At 39.0% G+C, this 23,387-nt stretch overlaps 1 protein-coding gene across 1 annotated transcript; it reads right to left on the bottom strand.

Annotated features, from left to right (window-relative positions):
- Window positions 1-15,888: 15,888 nt before the first annotated feature.
- LOC132309470 (uncharacterized) lies at window positions 15,889-17,208 on the bottom strand. The gene is made up of 2 exons (XM_059807775.1): window positions 16,782-17,208; window positions 15,889-16,634 (listed from the first exon to the last, which is right to left on the bottom strand). Exons 1-2 carry the CDS (start codon window positions 17,206-17,208, stop codon window positions 15,889-15,891), a joined length of 1,173 nt encoding a protein of 390 aa, XP_059663758.1.
- Window positions 17,209-23,387: the final 6,179 nt, after the last annotated feature.

Below are 23,387 nucleotides of genomic sequence, written 5' to 3'. Positions count from 1 at the left end.
CATGCCAATAAAGAGTTTCATTCTTGCAATTTCAAACATTCACAATATGCAGACTTTAGAGGAAATATCTTAAATTCCACATTATGCTTCTAAGTCACAAATTTCAACTCATATAACAGAATTGGTATAAAATATAAACATTTTAGCATGCATTCTCACACAATATAACCAATACACGTAATCATATACTTCACATACAATAATTTAACCACTTTAAGGGAAATCAACACAATTAAAACATACTAGGCAACAATTATACAAAGATAACTCACAAAATCCAAGAAATTGTGATTAAACACCCCTACCTCACAAAGATGCAAAAACCCCCCAAATGGGTCAAAAATTTTGAAATCCTTAGAGTTAGCCAAATAAGGAATTGTTTACACCCACGCGTAGATCTTGTCGTGCTCTCCGATTTGTCGCAAACGACACCCAAAAATTCGAAGGAATGAAAAAGAAATTAAAGATTAAAATTTGCTTGCAAAGGAAAAGAAAAATGAACCAGAAGAGGGAGAGAGAGGAAGCTTACAGGAAAGAGAGAATTTTGAGGCCAAAATGGCCTCATGGCCACTAATAACATTAGTGGTGGGTCCCACAAAAAATATATTTTTTGATTTTTCTTTTCCTTTTTATTCATTTACCACCACACGCATATATATGCACACATACTATACCACACCCACATAAAACACAATAAATAAAAATAAATGAGATGCAAATGGGCCCAACCAAAGCCCCATATGCGACAATTCCAATAGCGGGTCCCACCCGGTACCTTCTAGCCCGAAAAATAAAAAAATGTCGAAATCACAACCGATACATTTCCAAGAGTCCCGGACTCAATGGAATGCCTTAACTAACTCACGAACACACCCGGCACACCCTACGATGTCCGGTACGTAAAACTAAAAAAGGCGAAAATACCCTCAAAAAATCTGAAAATTTCAGAAAATGGAAAATGGTGAAAAACAAAAAAATTACAATCTCCCCAACTTCAAAAGATTTCGTCCCCAAAATCAACCCACCTCACAAGAGAAATATGAAAGGATACAAAAACGGAGTACGTCTCCGAGTACCCCACGCAACACGCTATACCTCAAAATCCCAATCCAAATAATCTCACATCCTACATCACTCGCAACCAGTGCTAGTGACCCAACATAACATCAACCGAACAGTGACCATAGTCACATGCGACTTTTTTTCCCACGACAACTAATTGAATGAAAAAGGCACTGTAGTGCCGAACAAAACTCTCTACCAGCACCTACAAGCACACAAGGCACAAGTCCCCAAACCAAACTCCGTGACTCCACCAAATTCCAACCACTCAGAACCATTAGGATCGTCATCCTTCTAACCAGTACATACCACTAGTCAGTACTGAATCCATAACAACGGCTTCAGTCAACCCACACAAAGACACGCATCACGAAAGGAATCCCTCAATCCAAGTCACCACGACACTCAACCCTCTACGTCCGCACGTGGAAAACAAGGGTGAAACATTCAACACAGATTAAAACCAATTTGGTACATAAAATCACACTAACGCGATCCACATGAGACATTCCACCAGAAAATTATTGGATCCCATACACGGTAGGTCCAACCGGCAATATCTCACACAATCTGTGCCAAACGCCCCAAGGCTCATAAAACAGTGGTTACAAAAATCGCTCAACAAACCAACACGCGAGCTCAACCCACGACTCCAAAGAAACTCTTAAAACCATCTCTGATAATTATCACCTTTAATAGCTACATCATAGCTGAACACCCACGACTGTAATTAAAAGAACCATCCGACCTGTCAAATGTACTGTCAAGTACCCAAGAAAACAACCTATCAGCATAGCTCAAGGATCAACTGATCTAACAACTGAAACTTCTTGGACACGTAGTCCCATACCAAGTACACCACCATCCACAACAAGTCACCTAAACAAGTACAAAGATTACCATCAATCTCAAGCGAGACTCACTCTAAATGAGATCGTACTACCACACATACACAACGTATAACACCGTACTCCAACTGTCACTAAACATACTAAAAGCAATGATCATTAACCTTTGACTCGACATTATTTTAAAGAAAGACTGACTCAGAGAAATGGTTGGCCAGACCATTCCCATCGTCGTTCCGACCTCAACACCAATACCATTCTTATCTTCAGGTCTAATCCTCAAGTATATAGACATACGAATCACCATATCTACTCTAGACACAAGGTTCGCGACACATGGTCTAACCATCCTTAATACATAAGTCGTATCATGACTACTAGCTCCAAGACACTAAGAAAACGTACACACTGATAAACAAGTTACGTCTCATGCGGTATCGGTCATGACCTTTCAAAATGAATCCCACAAAACTAAAGACTTCACCTCCTACCGTGGAGGTAAGTTGAACAATCCAGAACAAATCCTCACTCAAAATCTTAGCAAAAAAGGGAACTCTATAAAGTCCTTCCGTCCACTGACACGCACAATCCCCTATGTGGAGATACGAAACTCACAGGCAACACGATCCTAGTTAGGACCAAAACAAGAAAGAGAAAGATCAAGTTCCTCTACCGTAACAGAACCGAACACGCACCTAACGATACCATGCATATGTTATGCCAAGAAAGCGGAACTAAACGAAGATGAAACAACTCAATCTGTAATTCATACACCTAACATCCACATGTAATAGAGAACAGTGCCCATTCCCAAAAAACTAGGGTTAGATAACAAATCTTAAGACATCGCGTCCCATCCTTCCTAAAGAAGAACCTTATAAGCAAAAATCTATGAACTTTATTCATAGAAACAACTAGGTAACACTAAGCACTACCTCAATAACCTTTAAAGTAACATGGCTAAAACCTTTATGTCATTAATCGACCATTAAAACCATTAAATAAAAGCTCAACTGTTCACAAAACATGCATCATTATCCAATAAAACTGTTTGGAATACTCATATAGCCTTACAAATACATCATTGCTTTACTACATAATGGTCACAACTAGTACATAATTACAACTTAAAACTCATACAAAATATCTCGAACTATATCCTGCCCCAAGGGCTCACACTAAGCATCATCAACATCATCCGGTCTGAAACCACACTACGGGATATGTCCACCATCCTGGCACAAATAAACCAAATACTGCACAAAACTCACGGGTAGCCCCCATTACAACAAGAACAATAGTGTACAGGAATCTCCTGTCACACCCAATCTCACATGTGTCCCCCGTTACAGAACTCACAGGTATCCCCCGTTACACAGTCACAGGTAACCCCCGTTATTGCACCAGACTCATAGGTATCCCCGTTACAACACAATAAGACTCACAGGTAGCCCCCATTATAATACGACACGATGCACTGGCAGCAACATGACAAGACACACATATAACAATGCGATACGACTCCCAGATAACTATACAACACGACTCACAGACAACCATGCAACACGACTCACAAGTGTTCCCCGTTACAACACGACACGACTCACAGGTGTCCCCCATTACAACATGACATGACTCATAGGTATCCCCCGTTATAACACAACACGACTCACAGGTATCCCCAGTTACAACACGACACAACTCACAGGTATCCTCCGTTACAAAACTCATAGGTATCCCCCATTACACAGTCACAGGTAACCCCCTATTAAATCACAGTCATAGGTCACCTCCATTACATCATAATCAATCACCATAATATCCCATTTCCTCTATGGACAATCCCTCTACATGTGGCCCGACTGACCACACCGAAAGTAAACTCCAGAGCTAGGTATATCAGGGCACTCTGCCTTGCGGTGTCCTGGCTATCTACAATGGTAACACACTACACTCGCCCTAGAAAACCCTGAAGACCCACCAACAGTAGGAGTAACATATGATGTCCGCTGCTTGTGAGAAAGCAATGAAGCACCTCTGTGCCTTTTCCTGTCCTGGCTCTTGGAAGAAGTACCCATACTCGTACCTCGTTTATGAGAATCCACAATACCACTTCTTTCTTGCCAATCTTTGACTTCTGCCTCTACCATTAGTGCTCTCGTAACCACTTTCGAATAACTTTTTAATCCCAAAAGTGTCACCCCTGGCCTAGTAGAACGATTTAGGCCGTACACAAAACATCATGTCTTCTCCTCTTCGTTCCCTAACACATCCGTATCGAAACGTGAAAGATAAATGAACTTGTTCTCATACTCTGTCACTGACATATCACATTGTTCAAGTCCGTCAAACTGCGTCCTCAATTCCCGTCTCTTAGTTTGCGGGAAATACTTATTAAAGAAAAGACTCTTGAATGCATCCCAACTCATACTATCAATATCATGCACGCTAGTCATGATCTTCCACCACACTGCCGCGTTGCTAACAAACTTATACGTAGCTAAAGTAATCTTCAACCGATCATTAAGCACTGTTATTGCCCTGAAATGCTTTTCAACTTCATCTAACCAATCGTCCGCTACCAATGGGTCTGGACCTCCCTCAAATACTACTTTTATAAGTTTGTTAAACTAGAGCAGGTACCTAAGGTTCCGCTCTATCTCTGTCTCCTGTGGCTGAATAGCTGGTTGTGGTACCACTTGAGGAGCTGTGGTTCTAGTTAAATTCTGAAAGGCTGAGGCTACAGCCCTCTCTAATAGAACATCGTCCTCCGGTACTTGTGGATTATCATCCACTTCTTTAACTCGGCCCTGTCCCAGTAAAACCCCATTCATCTGGGATGGCCCTTCACCTGCTTGCTCTCCAACTCCATTCGGATCCATCTCTTCACGTAGTTCTCAAGCACGGTACTACAAAAACAACTATACGATCAAAACAGGAATACATAAAATAACTCAATCCACAAGTTACGGTGATCACATTATTCATTCGATAAGAATTACAACATTTATAAACGTAATAATGGACAAGTTCTACACATATGTGGGTCAAAACCCTCCGCAGCCCAACACACAGCACTGCCATGAACACTCAAACTCGTCAACAACAAAACCAACAAGTCATGCATACATCCACTCCTTAGTGGATGAACGACCACAACATGAACCTAAACATGCAACTAAATCCTAAAACAAGATTATATATAGCTTGCTTAAATAAATGTCATCACATCACATAATTCTTGCTTTCATAAATAATAAACACTTAATAATTAGATACATAGTCAATTAAACATGTTTTCATCTACAGTAACAATCAAACATGTAACAAATCAAGCATGTATTAGGCAACTTAACCAGATAATCAGTTGCACATAAACATTTAGCAAATAAGCATGTTTTCACATTTACTAAATAATAAACTTAATACCAATAATCACGTTATCATTTAGCATGCATGTAAACACATAGTGATAAATCATTCTTTCCATTTAAACAAGTAATAACCACATAAACATGCACCACCGTCAAACTCAATTCTAACTCCTCTAGGTCAACCCTACCCGTCGTCCTTAAGTTTTTGAACCTAACACTCTGATACCAAATTTGTAATGACCCAAAATAAAAAAATAAAAATAAAAATTTCGGCATGACCTCTACAGAAAAAGTCATACTACGACCTGCTGAAATACATATAAAATGTAATGGCCTCACTTGGCCTCAAAACAAATCTATCATATCCCAACGCATAATGCAATAATATACAACATCCCTAAAATCAACACATAAATGTCCCATTCCTCCATCTCCTCCAAACAAGGAATCACTTTAATTTCATTCAAGTTACAGCCCATGAAATATATTTATATACACAAATTCTACCATTACAACATTATACAAGTTACACTTAAATTTTTTTTTTTTTTAAAAAAAAGGTACATGATCATGTTTCTATACAAAAGACAACAAAATAAGAGTTCTAGTCCAGTCTTAATTTGTGATGGATTGTCGTTTGCCCCTTTTTTCCCCAAACCTAAAAAATATTAAATAATGGGGTGAGCTAAAAGCTCAGTAGGAAGGGCCTAAGGTACACCTCTTAAGACTCCGTGAATCCATACAAAGCATAGAATAAGGAAGTGTGGGATTATGCCATTTCGGGAAATTGTAACAACAACAACAACAACAACAACATCAACAACAACAATAATAACACCACAAGCAAGCCAAGTCATACTAATGGAACGCAATGTTATGCAATGCCGCTCTCCATTTTCAAAATAATTTTTCATTTCCTTCCAAAAACGAATTTCCCCTTCTTTTTTTTTTTATATAAGTAACTATACAGCCATATCCTAACAATGGCACAATTTAAGGTCATAACCATATCCTGACAATAGTATGACCAAAACGTATAGGTCTAGACTCATTAATCAGCCTATATTTATCAACAAGCCATATCCTAACAAGGTGCTACTAAGACCATATCTTGACAATGGTCCTCCATCATACACTTATATATAAGTATGTATAAGTTCCTATACATATACAGTTGCATGCATGATTATTATCATACTACCATCTACCACAATTGCTATAACAGTGCGAGCTAGTATAAGTATAACGTGGGTAACTTGCAACACAAGAAAAGTCCTTCCCACTATAACATGGATAACTAATATTATTTTATATTCTGCAGTACTCTATATGACGATACCAGCCCCTATAATTATCAAAATAATAATAATAATAAATAAATAAAAATAAAAATAAAAAACATTTAAACCAACGCATGCATAACATCATATTATAACCTACACAGCATTAGAGAGTATTAAATGAATAGTTGAATCTAAAGTAAGGTCCCTCCTCGACAAATAAGCAACACTAAGTCAAGTGATGAATCATGTTAATTATATAGGAAACATGGGTGTTGCCAATAATATAGCTAGAGAACTCTCGGGTCAAGTCACAATAGCACAAATTGGTATAATGACTTGGATTGGTTTAATGGTAGCCGCCATTAGTAAATGGGTATAGCTCACACATGAAAGAAATACATACATAAATCAATAGATAGGCCACAAATCCTTCACGAGCACGAATCAGGTCTTGAGGCACTAGCAATTGATTTATACCCAATTAAAACTTCCTTTTAGGCAATTAAATTCAAGAAAAAGTAAATTAGATCCATGCATAAATATACATATATATATATATATATACCTATATATATATCACCTTAAACTCTCTGTAATGATCCGTTTTAGCATACAAACCTTATAATTCTTTTCTGTAATTAACCCAATAATCATTCTAAATATGTACCACATACAAAGTCTAAGGGAATGAATAGAAGAAGACTTGTTTTTTTTTTTTTTTGGATCACAACTATTTTCTCTTCCGATTTCCCTTTGACACCGGCGGCTTTCAGGTCGCCGTCGTCTACCTTTGCGCTCCAAATAACGCCCACAACAACCAGCCTCACCATTTTCCTCCTTCTTCTCTTTTTTTTCTTTCTTTATCTCTCTCTCTTTATTTTCTTCTTTTTTCTCGCCGCGCTCTTTGTTTTTTCTTTCTGTTTTTCTTTTCTGCATAACAGATCCTCCACCGAGGGCCTTCACCTATATATATTTATATATAATAAACTAACCTAATCCTATACTAATTCAATTATCACTAGCCACACCATATCACTTCCCATCCATGTAGTACAAAACTAATAATAATAAAAATGTAATCATAACCACAAAGCCCACTTACCAGACCAATGACACGAGCCCACAATTATAAAAATATTGATATACTAATATAACTAATCAACCACACTAAAACCCACTAACTAACAATAATACTAATAGGATAAATTACACTCAGACCCCTGAGATTAGGTCATTTCTCATCTAGATGAAGATTTTGATTTTAATTTCCACTTATATTTGAAAGAGTGATTTCATATTTCACTTACACCCTAAATGTCAATTTGTAGTGACGTCAAAGCACTTTTTAGGTATAAAATGACTATTCTCCCCTTTTGACCATCTGTTGACTTAAAAAAAAAGTGTATTTCAATTTTTTCATAACAAAAATAACCCCAAGTGACCTACAAACAGTATTGTTGGCTTTGCTATTTTTTTTTTCCCTGACAAATTAACATGATGAATTTCAGCCGACAAAAATCGAAAAAGAACTAATTAAATCAGAGGATAAATTGATAAACATCGAAAAGGAACCGAAAAAAAAAAAAAAAGAAAAAAAGACTAATTGCAATCATATAATACAAGTAACTAACAAAATAGTTTAAAGGAAAATAAGAACTCTTATAATGACTATTGAATCACACATAATAAAAAAGTATGCATCATGCATATTGTTAAAGCATTCTAATGATCTAAATCAAATATACTGACATACATAGCTAAAAGGGGACTTCAGTGAAAAGCTATCCAGCAAATAAAAATAAAATAAAAAAATAGAATAATGGAATGGTTAAAAGAGACATTCAAGGATGAAGTAACAACTTGAATATCAACTCAAGCACATAAATGCAAGTGGTTTAAGATGGGCTCATCTACCAAAAAATACTGTCAGAAAATTGAGTTTAGTGATAGCTTTCTTCAAAATTTGGTAGACAAAAAATAAAATATATTTTCAGATAACTTCCAATTTGCCACAATAGCAATGAGCACATAATCACTATTAAGCCTCATGATCACAAAAACCTCGTAAAATATAGTTCTAACATTCACATGAGTTGTCAAAACTAATTTATATGACAAAATCCAAAAGAAGATCACGACTCACGAGAGATAATTGATGGATGCAACAGAGTAAACTCGGGGTGAGAGATGCTGAAAGAAGGTTGGTAGATCAATCCAAGGGGACTAAGGCTGATTCGATCGCGGCGATAAGTTGGACTTCAGTGATTTTGAGGGTGTGAATACATTTGCGTCATCCTTCTAATACCTTAGCTTAGCTTCTGAAGAGCTTGATATTCTGTGTGTCTTCGTGTGTATTCGATCGCAGCGGCTAGGTTTATGTTTGGTTCGGAGAGAGTAGTGTGTGTTAGATGAGAAAGGAGTGTTGGGTGTTGTGTGTATTAGATGCAGAGAGGGATAGTTTTGTCTTTTAGAATTATAGATTTTTTTGTATTAAATTGTATTAAAAAATCAAGGGTAAAAGGGTCAATTCACATGTGTTAGAGCCCAAAAGGCAAATTGGAGTAAGTGAAAGTTAAAACAAAAATCTTCATATAGGTGAAAAATAACCTAACCTCAGAGGGTCTAAGTGTAGTTTACCCATACTAATATGACTAACTAATCAACCACACTGCCAAGTTTGGCTTTGTAAAGCCACTAAATGCACTTAACATAATATAAATTAAATTAAATACTAATAACCCTAACTATTAGGTTAGTAAATATATATATATATATATATATATATATATATACTAATATCTATATATATCCATAAATATATATATACACACACACACACACACACACACACACATTAAATAACTACAACTCAATGACAATTAATTACATATTACCTAAATAACATTAAGTCACATAGCCACAGAAAATCAAGAAAATAAATAAAAATTACGCATTAAATAAATAACATTTAAAGAACAAATAATTGTGCACTTCAAAAGAAATGCACAAATAATTCACATAGCCACGTAGATAATTTAAATAAAGTAAAATAAATAAATAAAAGCCTTGAAAAATTTTAGGTGTATTACAAATGCTGACATGTCAAGTGATGTAAGGTGGATCTATAAAGATCTTAGAGGTAGGTGCAGAGCGTAAATAGGTTGACGTTGCCATCCCCGGTGGTAACTACCATAAACTGATGGATAATGAATTTATGAAGATTCACCACGTTGAAAGCGTATGTGAGTGCATGATGACCACTGATGGCGCGTGGTGGCGTGGTGACAAAGCTGATATGACACGTTGAGGTACGGGATTACCGCTGGTGGGTGTAAAAGCGCATGAAATAGTGGGATTACCACTTGAAGCACATGGTAACATGTGACAGAGCTGATCCGACACGTTGAGCATCTCTGAACAAGGCATCTCGTTAAACAACGAGGTTTTCCTATACGAGATTCCCTGGACGAGGCATATGAAGATCATGGTATGCGAAAACGTTAGTTTGCTAGTTGACTGCCGCCACCGAGGATGGGGCTATTGGTGTCATCCGCGGCGGTGACTATAATAAACTGGTAGATTGTGTACCAGAGATCGAAAGGCTCTGATACCATGTTAGAATTAGAGAGAGAGTATAGAATTCTTTATTGTATTGATGTGTTTGAGATGTGTAATACAAGAGTACATGGAGGTTTATATAGAAGAAGTCGTGTGTGGAGAACAAGTCATTACCATACAAGGTAATGCTATATATGGTAATAAGGATAGTGTAGGTGCAAAATTTATCTCTATTAGAATAAATAAAAACAAAAATACAACTCACTCAAAACAAGCAAGAATAAAACTCAAAATAAGTATATAATGCTTGATGATTTTATTGGAGGTCTAGGCCTCTATTTATAAGAAATACAGTGGTGGAATTTTGGTAGGATTCGCATGGCTTGCCCTCCAATTCATATGGCTGAATGTGGGTTGGCCTAGACGATTCGGCTAATGGGCTTGGAGTTCGCCCTTGGTGTGACGGGTTGTCGCTGTCTAGGCTTAGAAGTTGGACCAGATGGCTCGGGTCTACGATCTATGTGGGAGCCAAGGCCTTGTCTGGGCGTGCTCTGGACTGGGCTGATCTAATTTGGGCTTGGTACCGATTGGGCCATTGTGGTATATAGATTAATTTTGTAGTATGACGACGTGGATGATTATTACTGGAAGGGGGATTTTTTCCCTCCACACTTTGCCCCTAATTCTCTTTTTAATTGGGCCACGGCTCCTAATTAAATGGAATTGAAGTTACACGGTTGCCAACTCTTCAAAAGACGGTTCGAGGTATGCCTATTGCCATTCTAACAAAAAAAAAAAAAAGGCCTCTTCATAGTTCGTTTCGGACCCCGCGACGTTCACTTTGCTCTTTGCTTCAGCGCAATCTCAGGTTAGTCCCTCATTCATTCGTCTAATTTCTTTCGCATCATGAGCTCCTCATCCACTCACGATCATATAGACCTGGTAGATTCGGATTCCACCCCTTCTTCTTCCCCTAATCTCATCAGGATTCCTCCCCCTAGGGTTTCTAACCTCACTGAAACTACGAACAATTCAGTTGTTCAGATGGATGTCTCTCCTTCACATGCTGAAGCATCCACTTCAGGGTCCGATTGCGTGTTTACCAAAGGGGAGAGAGAGTTGATTTTATCTGTTCACTGTATCAAGTTCTCTATCGAGTTTGTAATAAATGATTATGAAATTCTTGAAGAAGTTGATATTGTCGTATACCCAAAAGGGGCTGACTTTAGTTCCGGTGAAGGCGTAGGAGACAATGAATTATTTCAATCAGTGGGACATCTCAACGCTCTTCGTTTCCCTCTTTATCCTTTTTATCACCTAGTTTTTAATAAGTTAGGGATTGCCCCTCTCCAAGTGAACCCTAACTTCCTTCGAGTGGTTTCGGCTCTTCTAGTTCGCCGAAGGCTGGAAAGTCTCGACTTGACTCTTGCTGATCTTTTCGCTACCTATACCATTGCCAGGCATGGGACTGAGCCTGGTCGCTTTTACCTCACTTCTCCCCTTCATCAGAGAATATGCACAGACCTCCCTTCCTCCGAGAAGAAGTGGAAGAAGAGGATGATAATCGTGAAGGGAAACTGGTTTGTGGACAAATCGAATTCCCTTCCCATTCCTCGCAAATTTGGGAAGTTACGTATAGAGTACCTTCCCTCATTTCATGAAAAATGCTCTGGTTGTTTTCCATGTCAAGTTTTATTATTTTGCCATACTTATGAATTTCTTGGTCTTCTTTCAGCAACCTTTCCTTCCTCCGTAGCTAAGAAGAGGCTCGCCTTTCTCGAAGCACAAGTTTGGAGCAAGCCCCCTTCAATCGAGGAGCTACTTACCTCATCCAACCTTCAGGAAATCGCTGCTAGTGCTTCTACTGCAGATCTCATGGATTTGGCGCTCCCCTCTTTCGATAGCTTTCCCCTGACTGAGGAGGAAAAACTGAAAGCTGAAGCTCTGAAGAAGAAAGCTGCTGAGGAGCAACCTCTATTGGTCATTAGATCAACTGAACACGAGCAGGAGGTGGATGAACCCCCTCTCAAAAAGACTAGATCTAATCCTCCCTCCAGCAGTAAGAACAAGACCATCCCCAAAAGTAAGGGGAAGAAAGCTGAAAGACTGACTCGGAGAAGGAAATCCGGGCTTACGTTCAGGCTGAGTCTGGAGAACCCTGAAGGCCTGTCTTCTCAAGGGCTGATAAGTCAGTTCTTCATTCCGGGGATTCCATAGTCTCTGACCCCTCTGCTACCTTGGCAGTTGCTCGAGGTATGTGGTTTCCCAAGGATGAAGAGATCATTGGGAATCTGGGCTAGACCAGCTGCTGCCATCTGCCCTAGTGGATGCCGTGAAGGTTTATTCTTTTTCATCTACTTATTCAATTTCTTAAATTTCTCTTTACCATGAATCTACTAATATTGTTATTGTTGATCATGCAGAGTCTGTACCAAACAATGGCACTATGTGCCACTGCTGAAGCTCAGTCCATTTCCATTAAGAAACTGGAAAGGGACTTAGGTAATGCTGAGAAGAAGTCTTTGCACTGGGCTATGAATGGGAAGATTGCTTTTAATGCGAGGGATGTCTATTAGAATCGCCTGACAGCTTCTGAGGCGAAGGTGCAGGCTCTGGAAGCTAAAGTCCAGCGCTTAAATGATGACATTGGTACCTGCATTACTGCTGGGAGGCAAATGCAAGGACGCTACTCCACCATTGTGCGTTTATCCAGCGTAAAAGCTTTTAGGTTCGGCTTCAACCAGGGCTCTGGTGACAAATCGAAGGACCCAGAAGCCTTTGATACTAACATGGAGGTGTCCTTTCCTTATGCTGAGGATCCCAAGGCTCAGGAAGCTGAAGTGCTCTTTGTCGAAATGGTGAAAGCTCATCCAAAAGTTCCTCCAGCTTCAAGCTTGCCAGCTCCTTCATCTTTTGACCTGCTGACCCCTCTTCCCACTAATCCAAATGTGGTGGATGCCTTTGACTCTACTCCCTTTGATCCAAAAAAGAAGTAGAGTTGTGTAATTGCCTTTTTTCCTTTTCCTTGTTTTGAATGAAGAAATGTAGAAATCATATCTTTTGTAATACAATGACTACATTTATTCTAAAGTCTTCTTCATATTTATGAATACCTTTGGTTTTTATACAATTATATTGTAATAATATGCTCCTCATCGGGAGGAAGGCTTATTGCCTGAGAGCTTTGGATCTTTTGTGGTCCGAAGTAAAAACAGGACAGATGATAAGAAAGGAATCCCTTTGACCGTTTAGTTATTACCTGATGAAGGCTTCTTCATCTAACATTCCAACTGTCAAGGGAACTCTTCTTGCCACTGATTTGTAAGGAACGAACGTATTAATGCTTGTTTTTCCGTATATTATTTCGATGTGGGATGAAATTTTCCACGGGTTATGCATCATTTAGCCAATTAAGTAAGGATCTGTGGGTGTGTCGCTATAGAGAACTTTTTCCCCTGCTTGAACTTCTACCTTACTAGCGCAGCTTCGAACTTCAATCGTTCGAAGTAGCACCCTTTGGCTGAACATTGAACTTGAATCGTCCGAGGTGATATATTAGTTAGCCAGGAGCCTGAAAAGAGTTGTATTATGTTGGACTCCTAACGACCGACGCAATAAGCTCTTCGGTCATAAACCCGGGAGGAGTTGTACTGCTCTGGAGTCCCGAGGTCTGAGCAGTTGTGCTCCTTGGCAATTAACTTAAAAAGAATTATATTGTGTCGGACACTTGGGGTCCGAGGAGTTCTGTTCCTCGGCTATGAGCCAGAGAAGAACTGTGTTGAGCTGGACTCTTAGGGTCCGAAGCGAAGTGTCCTCGGCTGTGAGCCGGAGAGGAGCTTTTCTAAGCTAGACTCTTGGGGTCTGAAGCGAAGTATCCTCAGCTATGAGCCGGAAAGGAACTTTTTTGAGCTGGACTCTTGGGGTCCGAAGCGAAGTGTCCTCGGCTGTGAGCCGGAGAGGAACTTTTCTGAGCTAGATTCTTGGGGTCCGAAGCGAAGTGTCCTTGGCTGTGAGCCGGAGAAGAACTTTTCTGAGCTGGACTCTTGGGGTCCGAAGCGAAGTGTCCTCGGCTGTGAGCCGGATCTGGGAAAATCATCAAGTATGCCAAGCTGGCCGAAGATTCAAAAATGATATGAGGCCAAGAAAGAGAGTAACTTTGACTGGGAAGTCCCACATACACTTGTTTTGGAAGGCTTTCCTTCACAGGGACTCTCTTCGTTTCAATCAAACGCAGTTTGTCAACTCTATATTTACTATATACCTTTTGTATTCCTATTCGATGTGGGACAAAGGATATATGAGCCACTAAACTGGTTTGTTTGGAAAGAACAAAAATTATTGCAAAGAATACCTGTTGGTACTGGGGCTTTGAACACAACTCGGGCTGGGCCGTTACTATGACCAACGGGCCCTCTTTGCAATGTATCTAAATACTTTAATATTTCCTTATATAAAGGTAGTATAGAAACAGTTTTTTTTTTATGTGGGACCATGGTAGAAAAGTGCTCTGAACTACACACATTTGTGGTTTGTGTCCAAAAATGAAAAAACTGTAAAGCAACCTTGGGCTTATGATTTAGATAAAGCCTAAATGTCCATTAAAAAAGGACTTGTGATATTAATAATAGGGTACATACTTGTACTTTGGTGCACTTGTATAAAAAATGACTTGTAAGTATCAATAAAAAGTTAAAATTATTCGTTTTGTTTGCTTTATGTTGATACCCTTCTTTTGTCGTAATATCAACAGTAGGGTGTATTGCACCCTATTACAACAAGAGAAATAAGGCCCTACTCTACTAAAGGAGTAAAGATGTGCAAAGATGAGCATAACTCAAGAAACTTTTATTAAATAGGCCTACAAGCAGCCATACTTGGATAAAAAAACAGACGTATGTTATCTGTAAATAGAAAGTAAACAAACTATATCATCTAATAATAGTACCTTTTTAAGTGTATTGCATTCCATGGACGCGTAATTGGATGCCCATCAGCTTCTGCCAATCGGTAAGCTCCTTTTCCCACTACTTCGGTGACTCTGTAAGGTCCGATCCAATTGGGTTGCAACTTTTTTACATGGGCCATTTCCTGTTTCAGCACCCAATCTCCTTTCACAAAACGTCTGAACTTAACGCGCTTGTTGTAACTGTTACACAACTGTTGCTGGTACAAAGCTAGCCTTATTGTCGCGGCATCCCTCTTTTCTTCCAAAAGATCGAGGCTGTGCTCGAGCTGCTGATCATTGTTACCTTCGAGTACCAAGTGAGTCCGAAGAGTCGGAACTGCTGATTCCGTAGGTATGACAGCCTCTGACCCATAGGCCATGGCAAAAGGGCTTTCTCCTGTTGGCCAGCGATGGGTGGTTCGATATGCCCAAAGTACCTGAGGTGGATTCTCGTACCATTTGGATTTGAGTTTTTTCAAAAAAAAATTCAAGCAACTGAAGAAAGTCCGATTAGTTATTTCTGTCTGTCCATTCCCCTGAGGATAGCTAACCGTAGCCAACTTCTGCCTAATCCCATGCTTGGCAAAGAACTTTCTTGTGCTTTGGTTATCTAAATTTGGGCCATTGTCCATCATGATCACATGTGGCACCCCAAATCGGCAGATTATATTATTCCATAAAAAACTCTTCACTTGTTCATGGGTCATACTTGAGTAGGCTTCGGCTTCTACCCATTTAGTGAAATAATCGGTGGCTAGCAACACATACTCCTTTTTCTCTACCGTTTTTGGCAAAGGACCGACCATATCGATCCCCCACTAAGCGAATGGCCATGGATTCGCCATTGCGTGTAGATCTTCGGCGGGTTGATGCTTCATTGGACCATGTCGCTGGCACTTATCACACCTTCTGGCATACTCGTCAGCATTCCGAGCCAAGTAAGGCCAGAAATAACCTTGAGTCAGAACTTTATGCGCCAAAGATCTACCTCCGGAGTGATTGCCACAATCCCCATTATGAATCTGCTGCAGTATCATGAGAGCCTCTGTGGGGCTCAAACATTTTAGGTAAGGACCCGAGAATGATTTTTGATATAATTGGTTATTGATGATAGCATATTTGGTTGCGGTGAGCCTGAGTTTCTGTGCCTCGGCCTTCTGGTTAGGGAGAGTCCCCTCCTTAAGGTAAGCTTCCAATGGATCCATCCAGCATGGTTCGTGTCGGACATCTAGGATCACCATTATCTTTTGTCGAGGGCTTATACTTGGTTCATCCAGGATGTCGATTGGTACAATTCGGACCAAATCTTCATCAGAAGAAGATGCTGCTGCAGCCAACTGATCTGCTTCAGAATTCTCCTCGCGAGGTATTTGATGAAACTCAATCTGGTCGAACCCTCGTAAGGCAATCTCCACAGCTTCTCTGTAGGCCTTTATTCTATCCTTCTTAGGCTGATACTGGCCTGTTACTTGATTCATAATAAGCTGAGAATCACTAAAAACTTTTAGGCACCTTACCTGAAGCTGGTTTGCTAACCGGTGTCCTGCAAGCAAGGCTTCATATTCTGCCTCATTATTAGTAGCAGGAAAAGTCAACCGAATTGACTGCTACTGTTTGGTGCCTTCAAGAGATGTGATAATGACTCCTGCTCCAGCACTAATCAAGTTCGAGGAACCATCTACCCGAAGCTCCCATTATGGTTCGGAAGGGCCTGGTTCCTCGGGCTTATCTTCGTACTCCAAGAAGAAATTAGCTAGCGCTTGCCCTTTGTGCGACACCTTCGATTTGCAGGATATGTCAAAGGAACTAAGCTCGATCACCCATTTAGTTATTCTTCCGGACAAATCCGGTTTAGAAAGAATGACTCGCATGGGGTAGTTGGTAAGAACTTTGATGCTGTGTGACTCAAAGCAGTGTCGAAGTTTCCTTTTTGCGTATACTAATGCTAATATGATCTTCTCGGCCTTGCTGTACCACGTTTCTGCATCTGTCATTGTCTTACTGGTGTAAAAAATTGGATACTTACTCTTACTTTCTTTTCTGATCAATACTGCACTTGTGGCTATGCTAGAGATGGCTAAGTACATGATAAGAGTCTCACCAGGCTTCGGAGCTGATAGAATTGGGGGTTTCGCCATGTAACATTTCAGTTAATTGAGAGCATCTTGCTGTTATGGTCCCCATATGTCTTTGTTTTTAAACCTTATTGCATCAAAGAATGGTTTGCACCTATCGGACAATCGAGAAATAAATCGACTGAGAGCTACGATTCGGCCAGTCAGAAATTGTACTTCCTTGCGGGTCTTTGGTTCTTGATTTTGTATGAGGGCTTGAGCCTGAGCCAGACTTACCTCAATTCCCCTTTTGTTCACAATATAGCCTAGGAACTGCCCTGAAGAAACTGCGAAGGAACACTTCGAAGGATTTAACTTCATGCCATATTTTCTTAAAGTGTCAAAGACCTCTTGGAGGTGTCTAGGATGTTCCTCCTTCTTCACACTTTTAACCACCATATCATCGATATAGGCCTCGACCGTCTTTCCTAACATTTCATTAAAGATCTTGTTAACAAGGCGCCGGTAAGTTGCTCCAGCATTTTTGAGCCCGAAGGGCATAACTCTGTAACAGTAGGTGCCCTTCTCCGTTATGAAAGCAGTCTTCTCTTCATCCTACGGATTCATAGGAATTTGGTTATAGCCAGAGTACGCATCAAGAAATGTGAGCCTCTCAAAACCAATAGTGGCATCAACCATCTAATCAATCTTGGGTAACGGGAAGCTGTCTTTAGGGCAAGCTTTGTTGAGATTGGTAAAATCTATGCAAACCCTCCATTTGCCATTCTTCTTCTAAACTACCACCACGTTGGAGAGCCATTGTGGGTAGTACACCTCTCGGATGAAACCTGCTTGAAGTAATTTGCTTACCTCTTCAGCTATAATTTGGTTGCGCTCTGGAGCAAACCTTCTGTGCTTCTGCTTGACTAGTTTGTATGCCGGATCCACCTTTAAGCTATAGCATGAGACTGAAGGATCGATCTCCACCATGTCTGAATGCTCCCAAGCAAATGTATCTGCATTTCGTCGAATGACATTGATTAATGCTTCTTTTTCTTCGGCTATGGGGGAAGAACCCATGTAGGTGATTTTCTGAGGATCATCGAGGATTACCTCGACAGCTTCCAGAGACTCCTCGGTAGGCTTTTCCGCTTTGGCCTCATCCTCTGCTCTCAGATACCTGGGCATAGGATTCTGTAAATGCTATTTAGATTTGCTTCCCGGAGGTGTAATCGGTTGGGACTGTTTCACTACCTTCTTTGCCTCATTTTGTGTTAACATATAGCACTCTTTGGCAGCTACTTCATCTCCCCTGAGGTCTATAACCTCTTTCCCGTCCGAAGACAAAAATCGCATCACCTGGTGAAGGGTGGACGGAACTCCGTTCATTCAGTGGATCCAACCTCTTCCCATAATAAGATTATAGGAAGGGTGGATCTCTGTTAAGACAAAGTTTTCCTTCAAAGTCCTCTTTGCCGCAGTTACGGATAAGTCAATCACCCTAAGGGGATCCACTTTTGTACCATCGAACCTCATCAATGGGCTGGAGGTAGGCCGAATTGATGATGACCGGATCTCTAGCTGCTTAAAGACCGCCTTTGTGATGATGTTGGTACTACTCCCTGGGTCTATCAAAACCCTCTTTATCATGCAATTCGCCACCAGGAGACGAATAACCAATAGATCTTCATAGGGAAGTTGAACTCTAGATAAATCTCCATCGCCGAACCCAATGTTGATGCTTCCCGAAGCAATAGCGTTTACTGAGGATAGCCTCCTCAGTTTATGGGCTGTTCTCAGTCAGGATCTATAAACCTCCTCTGACTCCTGATCATCTTTCGATCTTCCATGTATTGCATGGATGACCTTCACTTAAGTACCTTCGACTCTCCGAGGGTTGACCTCCTAAGGCTTCACGTACTTCTTTATTGTAAGGTAATCTGCCAATTCACCCCTCAGTATCATGTTTTCCACCTGTCGCCTAAGGGATCTGCAATCAGTAGTCGTATGCCCATAATCTCTATGGTAACCATAGTGCTTGGTCTTGTCTCTCTGTTCCAATGGTTGCCTTATTGGCTGAGGGGCTGTAAACTTCATTTTGTTCTCCTGGAATAACCAAGCCAAGGTTGTGTGAAGGGGTATGATTCTTTTTTCTGTCCTTTGCCCTTTTTCGGGTATTTAAATGGCTGGTGCCGAAGCGTGCTGGCTTCTTCGGCCTTTTGAGCTTGAAACCTTTTCCTGAGGCTTGTTCTCCACCGTAATGAGGGTGGCATGTTGAGCTCGGTGGGCCACATTCTCCTCCAGTCAGATGTAGATCTATGCTCTAGCATTGAGAATCTGTATGTCCGGAGGAGAATACTTAACCAAGGACGTATGAAACTTGGTTCCCTGAATCATTGCAAGTTTGAATGTTTCTATTGCGGTAGCAGGGTGGCAATCTGCAATTTCTGAAGCCTCTATATTGAATCTAGACAAGAAGTCTTGTAGCGTTTCACCCTTCTTTTGCCTTATAGTAAAAAGGTTAGCAATACTCTTCTTTTGCTTCTTATTACCGCAATACTGCTCCAGGAACATAGTGCATAGAGTTTCGTAATCTGGAATAGACTTGTGCGGCCTATTCCTGAACCACTCCAGCGCAGCCCCCGTTAGACTGGTAGGGAAGACTTTGCATATCCATGGGTCATTGTGATCATCCAGAGCCATCTTTTGCACGTAGTGATCTAAGTTCCGGGAAGGATCTCCTGTACCATCAAACTGGGTAAAGGAAGGCATAGTAAATTTCTTGGGTCTCTCGACGAGGTACACATCGTCAGTGAATGGAGTCTTCACGAGAGAGTTCTTATATTCCCTGGCCATCTCTGTAAGTGTTTGAACTCCCAAGAGCCTCTTCTTGTCAAAGGCCTCCTTTACTCCTGCACCATCTGGAACACCATTAGACCATACCGTGAGTTTACGGCTGGATTCGACATGTTCATCTTGCGTACAACGAGGAAGATTGTCCGAAGCTACTGCCTCGGATCTGGCCCTCTGGTCTTGCTAAACTTCCGTGGGCCGAACTTCACTAATCCGAGCCCCATTGACCTGGGGCTCGTTTTTATTGGGAGGAAGCGCAACTTTGTCAACTGGTGGTGGCCGAACTTCATTGGGCCGAACCCCATTACCTTGAGGTTCATTTTGGTTGGGAAAAGGCGCAGCCCTATCAACTGGTGGTGGCTGAGGTGTTAACTGTGCCATAGTCGTTTAAAGGGTTTCGTTTTACTGTTGCAGCAATGCAATTTGGGCTACGCTGACTTCATTCGCCTGACAAAGCCTTCGAACTGGTGCAAGAACTCTTCTTGCATCTTTTGCATCAACTCCATTTGTTGATCTGCTGCCATTGATTCTCCGTTCGACATTTCGAATCGTGGAAACAAAAAACAACTTGAAACAAAAAATGGGAGTATCTTTCTATATGTTTCCCACAGACGGCGCCAAAGTATAGGTGCAAAATTTCTCTCTATTAGAATAAATAAAAAGAAAAATACAACTCAGTCAAAACAAGCAAGAATAAAACTCAGAATAAGTATATAATGCTTGATGATTTTATTAGAGGTCTAGGCCTCTATTTATAAGAAATACAGTAGTGGAATTTTGGTAGGATTCGCATGGCTTGTCCTCCAATTTATTCCATATATGATTTTCTTTACAACTATAATCCTTTTCTTTCTACAATTCTTTCTATGTTAAGTTTTCCTTGTACAGAACTTGCTCTCTTTTGTGATTCCTTGACCTAGCATGACTTCCCTTTACCAAGATTAAGCTGACTGTGGGTTGGCCCAGACGATTCAGCTAATGGGCTTGGAGTTAGCCCTTGGTGTGACGGGTTGTCGCTGTCTGGGCTTAGAAGTTGGGCCAGGTGGCTCGGGTCTGCGATCTATGTGGGAGCCAAGGCCTTGTCTGGGCTTGCTTTGGACTGGGCTGATCTAATTTGGGCTTGGTACCGATTGGGCCATTGTAGTATCTAGATTAATTTTGTAGTGTGACGACGTGGATGATTATTACTGGAAGGGGGATTTTTTCCCTCCACAGATAGATTACAACTATCACATAAGTTAATGCTATAAATGGTAATGATATATTATAGAATATATTCTAACAATTCCATTCTAAATTTTAAATTGATCCAACCAAACACTAAAATGATTAGTATCATTCCATTCCTACACATTTCATATTTACAACCAAACAATAAAATGAGAATGGTCATTCAATTCCATTCCCATTCATATTCTCCTTCTATTCTCACTTGCATTCCATTCCATTCCATTCTATTCCTGCACACCAAACGCAACAAAATATCAATGATAGCTCTACTTATAGCACAAATGATCTCGAAAATAGCTTTTCTTAGATAATGCAAAAGAGAATGTAGCACAAATAATCTATAAACTCAACCGACATTCTTTGTGCTCTTGTAGTTTATTGAATCTTTTATGTGGGTCTGAATTGGGTTATGGTGATGAACAGATTTGTATTCTATTCGTTCTTTAATGAAATGAATGTCGGTGACTATTATATTTGGGTATGACAGTTTCACTCAATTAGTAAAATAAAAGTGTTTTAAGATCAAAGTGTTTTCAGATTAACATTAAATAAAGGACATAATTGTTGTATGAAGCTAAAATAGTTGTAACATTTACGTTAACCATCTTTTATCGTTAGTGAAATTGACCGAATGGTTAGGTTCTTACACTTATTTATATATATATCTAACTATTTATACTATTATTAAAAGTGCAAAGTGTTTCAAATCATTTACTTGTATAACTTATTTATTTAATTCTACTTTAAAAAATCTAATTAGAGAAAAAATATATATATAATATTAAAAAAATAATCTACTGAAATTCAATAAAAAGAAATCTAATTAGAGAGGAAGTATTAATAATAAAAAATATTTATTTAATTCAATAAAAAGAAATCTAATTAGAGAAGGAAATACTAATAACAATAATATAATAGTATGAAATACTGAAATTTAATAAATGAAAATCTAATTAGAGAATGAAATATGTAATATTAAAAATTAATCTACTGAAATTCAATAAAAGGAAATCTAATTAGAGAGGGAAGTATTAATAATACAAAAATATTTATTTAATTCAATAAAAAATATCTAATTAGAGAAGGAAATAGTAATAACAATAATAGGGTCAAGTGCAGAAAATACCCCTGAAGTATGCTTGCAATGCATATCACACCCTTTATGTGCAAAAAGTACCCTTAAAATTTCAATTTGGTGCAACTAAGTCCGTTTGACAAATTTAAACCCTAAGTTGACTAAATTACTCTTAGTGAACCATTTTTACAAATATATAAAAATAAATAATTTTGTAAAATGACCAAAAAGCTTTAATTTAGGGCAAATAGGTTCCTCGAACAAATTTAAATCCTCACTGAACCATTTTATAAAATATAAAAATAAATAATTTCATAAAATGACCAAAAAAAACACTATTGGAGGATGTCGGTAATGGACAAGGAAAGATAAAAATAAAAATAAAAGTATAAAAGAAAAGTAAAGATAAATATAAAAAATTAAAAAAGTGCAAAATAAAGAAAACAAATCTGCACCAAACTTCGAAAACTAGTGGCATACTGATATTGGAATTTTTTTTTTTTTTTTTTTTTTTGACAATGTTAGTACGAAATATAAATAAAATAAAATAATAGAAAACAATAAACAAAAATCTCAAAAAAATTCAAATCCTTGTTCTATAAATTCTCAAAGTTTCAATATATATATATATATATATATATATATATATATATATAAGGTACTGTGCACATAACACCCCAATACTATGAGATTAGTAGCATATATACTTCATTGGGCATTTTAGGGAGAGTAAAAAGGTAAAATAGATATTACAACAATAATTTAGTTCAGATTTTTAACTGAAGGGTATTTTTGCACAATGTGAAAAGATTACGGGTATTTTTTGCATACCTTTTCAAAGAGGGGGTAAAAGTGCTACATGGAGTATATTTTAGGGTTGTTTTCTGTCCCAACAATAATATAATAGTATGAAATATTGAAATTCAATAAATGAAAATTGAATTAGAGAAGGAAATATGTAATATTAAAAAACCTATTTAATAATATAGTAATAGTACATACTAATAATAATAATAATAATAATATAGTAGCATTAAATCTAATTAGAGATGAAATGTATGTAATTAAAAAACTAAAATACTGAAATTCAATTAAAGGAAATATA

This window comes from Cornus florida, unplaced genomic scaffold (genome assembly GCF_030987335.1).
Source record: "Cornus florida cultivar Cherokee Brave unplaced genomic scaffold, ASM3098733v1 CherokeeBrave_3.0.0_Hap2_Chr05, whole genome shotgun sequence".
In the NCBI taxonomy this organism is placed as follows: Eukaryota; Viridiplantae; Streptophyta; class Magnoliopsida; order Cornales; family Cornaceae; genus Cornus; species Cornus florida.
The sequence above is the reverse complement of the archived record's forward strand: the minus strand, read 5'-3'. Positions and strand labels throughout refer to the sequence as shown.